The 5170-nt window shown below is 35.3% G+C and overlaps 1 protein-coding gene across 1 annotated transcript; it reads left to right on the top strand.

Moving 5' to 3' along the window:
• The first annotated feature begins 375 nt into the window (after positions 1–375).
• LOC112727287 (uncharacterized) lies at positions 376–4945 on the top strand. Its single transcript, XM_025776971.3, has 14 exons — positions 376–409; positions 512–544; positions 1005–1134; positions 1207–1242; positions 1425–1531; positions 2112–2220; positions 2728–2799; positions 3126–3269; positions 3368–3439; positions 3543–3614; positions 3722–3796; positions 4098–4166; positions 4278–4515; positions 4691–4945. The coding sequence occupies exons 6-13, from the start codon at positions 2207–2209 to the stop codon at positions 4339–4341; spliced, it is 582 nt and encodes a 193-aa protein (XP_025632756.2). The 5' UTR covers positions 376–409; positions 512–544; positions 1005–1134; positions 1207–1242; positions 1425–1531; positions 2112–2206; the 3' UTR covers positions 4342–4515; positions 4691–4945.
• The last annotated feature ends 225 nt before the right edge of the window (positions 4946–5170 follow it).

The following is a 5170-nucleotide window of genomic DNA, read 5'->3' as shown; positions in this document are numbered from 1 at the left end:
AAGTAGACAAAATGCTACATTTTATTAAATTATTACAGACGAAAAATCCGTCTGTAATTTAAAATTTTCCATCGGAAAATATTAAAATAAGAGTTGTGAGTGAAAAGCTCCTCGTTTCAATCACGGTACTTCTCCAAATCTCTACACTCATCCCTTCCAAATCCTCCATCAGCGGCGCATCTCAGCTTTCTAATTTCATGCAATTAATTCCTCTTTTTCCAATGGATCTTCTTCGTCACGCTCTTTTCCGTTCCTCCTCCTCCTCCGCCGCCGCTCTGCTGCCATTGTTCGGTTGTTCCTCTGAGTTTTTGGCGTCTTCCGCCGCTGCCGCGACCACTCGCGTCGGACGATCTCTCTCTATCATCCCTTGCGTCACACGAGCCCCCTCCCTGTGATTCTGTTGTTTAGGGTTCAATTTTTCTGTGCCAATTTTAGATTTATCAATTTTTCTTCGCAGTTTCTATCTTCTTGTTGTTGTTGATGCTGATTGAGCTTCTTGTTTCTGTTACAGTTTCTATCACATGCTGGTATCTCAAAACAGATGGTAATTTTGCCCTTTCCATTCTCTTTCTTCTATTTAAATGTTTCTAATTTCCAGCTTAGGGATTCGATCACCTGTTCTGAGCTTGTTCCACGATTCTACTCTATTTGTGATTTTTTTTGTGTAGATAAATGCATTGCTTTCAATCCTTCATCTTGGTTAATTATTTTGGAACCCTAGAATTGCACATTCTTAATTAATCAGTGTTCTAGCAATACAGTGAAATTCTTTGAACTCTTATAGATATAGAATGGAATTGAACTTCTAGATTATAGCTTCTCTTAATCACTTATTGCAGCAGATAAATTTATCTATGCAGAAATTACAGTATTAGGATTATTTATTGCAGTATTATTCTCTCTTCTGTGATTTGGAAGTTGTAGAAGTAGTTAGGTGATATGTTAAGATAGAATATTGAAAGGTTCCTTTTTTTTCTCCTTCTGTTTTATGACCTTCTTTTCAGCTTAAATATTAATGAAAAATAAAATTAGCTTTGTCTATGACCTACTTGGCTGAGGAGTGAGGAGCAGATATTCCGATATGATATCAAGTTTGGTGGAAAAGTCCAAATAGCTTTTCATGAAAGATATCAGGTTAGTGCACTAATTGATTCTATGGATTTGTTAAATAGGAATTGGTTACTGACCTGGTTATTTTGGTGGCAGGATGCTGCCCAAGTATAATGTCACTGCCACGTTAAGGTTGGTTTCAAATTAATTTCTGTTTAAAAATGATAAATCTAAAGCATCAAGCAGAAATTGGAAGCTAAGAATTACTAGTAGAGAGTACACTCGAAGAGACATAATGTGAAGTTATGGGCTTATTATTATTTAGAGCATAATGTGACATTAGTTTATTTGAAATTGCATGATGCATGGTTTAGAGTTTCTTCATGTGAAACCTGGAAAAGGAGCAGCATTTGTGAGAACCAAGCTCAAGAACTATGTTACAGGGAATACAGTTGAGAAGACTTTTAGAGCTGGAAGCTCGGTAATCTATTCTAAACTGCAGTTTTAGGGCTCATGCTTGGAGTTGTTATGTTCATAATTGTCACCTGAATAGGAAAAGGAAATGTTCTGGAGTTTTAGTAGCTATTATCCTCTATTAATAATATTACATAACACAACTCTCCTCTATTATCCGAGTTCTGGAGAAGCTATGCAAAGCACATCAGTGAAAAAATTGCTATTCCGAGTTTTAGTAGCAAAAAATTTCAATTTTGTTTTCATTTGCATGCTCAACGTGTACTTTATGGCAGCTTTTTATATGGTAAGCCTCTTTTCTTTAGGGTAGCAATTATATAACCACTGCAGGCTTAAGTACCGCAGTTTGCTATCAATCATTAAGATCAGGTTATAGCTCTACGGATTGTGACACAAAATATCTGAATTCATATCCTACTTGTCTTGCCCCTGTGAAATTATAAATGAATTCAATTTTTCAACATTTGGTATTTGCGTTTTTTATTTAGATTATCAGTTTATCTATGGTTCTTTTTTTACTTTCTCCAATTTGTTGCCCATTGCTTGCACCAAGTTATAATTCCTTTGCTCCTCTGGTTCCTTCTCAGCTAGTGATTCTAAAAAGATAAAGGGGTAGTAGAAAATGTAGCATGAGAATTTGGATGCAGAAGATGAGAGGAGCAAAAAGAGCATATAGAAGAAAATGTGGCCAGCCAGGTAAGTTTGCTTATAACTGTGTAGATACCAGCCATGAACGCCACAGAGAGAGTTACAAGTGTAGTGCCAAGAAGCGGCATTGCCAGCTTCATAGCAAGAATATCTTTTGTATGGCACTAGTTTTTCAAATGGTCAAGCAATGACGTTAGATAGAAGTGTATCAGATATAATTTTAATTTTAAATTAGGTAGAACTTAGCAAATAGAATCCAAGTTGATTAAAAGGGCATGCATATGCATGAAGGAAAATGGTTCATGAGACTTATCAAAATTGTGTATAGTCTATGAAATCCATGTCATTTTTTAGACTGTTGATAGCTTTTGCTTGTTAATTTGTTATTATACAGTTTTGTATATCCAGATGCTTAATATTTTTACTTATATGCTTAAAATTTTATGAATTATTTTCTGGAAAGCAAAAGAAAGGAAAAGCTTTAGAGGGGTTTTCTAGTAATACGTTATGTTATATCATGCTAATATCTTTTATTGTTTTGTGCTTGAATTGAAGGGATTTCATGTGGAATAAGCTGACAGGCACAATACCAAAGGAGATTGGGAATATTGCAACACTAAAACTCTTGTAAGAACCTATACCAAAGAAGATGAAATTATTATAATTGATCCTCATCAAGTTCTCTTTTTTCAAAGAAGGTGTTGTTCTATCTGTCATCCTTGTTGATATTGTCTAAGATTTGTTTCAAAAGATCAATCATGATTGCCTATGTGTATAACCAGAATTAAATTTGGACTTCTGCTGGTCCTGATGTTGTTATAAATAGACATGTATGGAGTAATCTAGTTGGCTGAGTTTAGAAGCAAGGTTTATGGAGTTGGTTGAAATTATATATATATATATATATATATATATATATATATATATATATATATGATGCTTTGTACTTTCAGGCTTCTGAATGGAAATAATTTATCCGGTAGCTTACCGGATGAGCTGGGCAACCTTACAAAATTAAACAGATTCCAAGTCGACGAAAACCAATTGTCGGGTCCAATCCCAGTGTCATTTGCCAACATGACCAATGTTAAACACCTGTGAGTGAATCCTGATGGCCCATATGCACAACCAACTGAACTTGAAGCTGGATTTCTTATTTATCACCTTATCTGATTTGTTTGCATATTCCCTGCAGCCACATGAACAACAACTCATTTAGTGGTCAACTTCCACCCGAACTTTCGAAGCTGTCTAATCTTATCCACCTGTGAGTATTTAAGCTCTTTATTTTGCTTCCTGAGATGCCTTCTGGACTGATTAATTGTTTTTAAGTTTTAACTGTGCCTGTTTTGTTGAAATGACTTTTAAAGGCTGGTGGACAACAACAACTTATCTGGTTATCTTCCACCAGAATACTCCATGCTCCAAGGGTTGCGAATACTGTATGTCCTACTTCCATATATTTTCTTTTTTATTTGAAGCAGTTATCAACTTTTTCATCTTTGTGTATTATAGAAGTTAATATGCATCTATTTGATTTCCCTTGCAGCCAACTTGATAACAATAATTTCAGTGGGAATGGAATTCCTTCTACCTATGCAAACTTATCCAGGCTTGTAAAACTGTAAGTATTATTTTAACCATGCAATCCGAATGTCTGATATCCTACCTTTGATAGTATCATTCTTAAATATAATTTGTGGTAAAAGATGGGGAGTCTTTGAATCTTTATGCTTAATCGCCAAAGAGCTTACTTGTGAAGTTATGGATTGGAACTTGGAAGTATGTAAAAAATCACATGCTTTGGGCTCCTAGCTCAAGCTCAAGCAGGATATTAAGTCACAAGCTTAACCTTCAAGAACATAAGAGCAATTTTTATTTTTTATTTATTTTTTGGGGCTAATGTTTACTCTTTGGCTTGGCAGGAGTCTGAGAAACTGCAATCTACAAGGAACTGTTCCTGATTTCAGCCCAATAGCAAATCTTAGCTATTTGTATGTTTAGCTATCTCTGGTGATTTTGCATTGTGACTAGTGACATTGAAATAATTTTCTTCTCCTTTTTATGGCTACCCTCTAATTTGTGGTTGTTAGTTCATGTTGTAGAGATCTTAGCTGGAATCATCTTACAGGACACTTGCCAACAAATAAACTTTCAGACAATATATAGCCAATTTTATTTATATATTTTGTATATATAACAATGTTCGTTTATTTTCATGCTAGCGATGATCAACATGAGTCTGATGTAGTAATGCTCTTGCTGTTGCAGCAATCTGGCCAATAACAATCTCAATGGATCTATTCCTCGAAACTTCTCAAACCTGCCTCTTCTTCAGGAACTGTAAGAAGATACTCATCAACCTATTATATGTGATTATTACATAACACCATCTTGGATTTCTTGAATAAAAACTGTTTAGGAGAAGCGAGTGGCAATATAGACTCTAGTGAGACACTTATACGAATGTAATTCTTTGCAGATTAGTTTGATGTTTGGCTTCTGTGGTTTATCACAGGTCACTTCAGAACAATATGTTGTCTGGATCCATCCCTGCTGGAAAAGGGTCATTCTTTTCTAGCTCTATCAAGTCTGGAACCACTTCTGCCAATTCTGTATCTGGAAGAGCACCAAGAAATCAAAATTCTGTTCTTGATTTGCGAGAACAGATTCATAATCTCAATGAAGAGCTTTTTCAGCGTGTTACTCAACAAACAGATGAGCGTATTAGTAAGTTGTTAGATACACGCTTGGCTCCTTTGGAAAAGACTCTCAAAAGAAGTTCTAGTGCAGTTCCACTACCACCGCCACCGCCGCCACCCTCAATGTCTTCGGATGAGGGCTATGACGATGATGAGGATGAAGATGACACTGAAGACTATAGCTGATAGTTTTAGTATGGTTGAACAATATACTAGGAATTATAGTTGATGATCAATACATTTTATGTTTTGAATTATATTGACTTGCTTGTTTATAGTACTTTTCTTTTAGATTG

This window comes from Arachis hypogaea, chromosome 2 (genome assembly GCF_003086295.3).
Source record: "Arachis hypogaea cultivar Tifrunner chromosome 2, arahy.Tifrunner.gnm2.J5K5, whole genome shotgun sequence".
Classification (NCBI taxonomy): Eukaryota; Viridiplantae; Streptophyta; class Magnoliopsida; order Fabales; family Fabaceae; genus Arachis; species Arachis hypogaea.
The sequence above is the reverse complement of the archived record's forward strand: the minus strand, read 5'-3'. Positions and strand labels throughout refer to the sequence as shown.

Coding starts and splice junctions, on each gene's coding strand:
- LOC112727287 (XM_025776971.3), top strand. Junction 3,270..3,367: donor ATGACCAATGTTAAACACCT/GTGAGTGAATCC, acceptor TATTCCCTGCAG/CCACATGAACAACAACTCAT. Junction 3,797..4,097: donor TTATCCAGGCTTGTAAAACT/GTAAGTATTATT, acceptor TTGGCTTGGCAG/GAGTCTGAGAAACTGCAATC.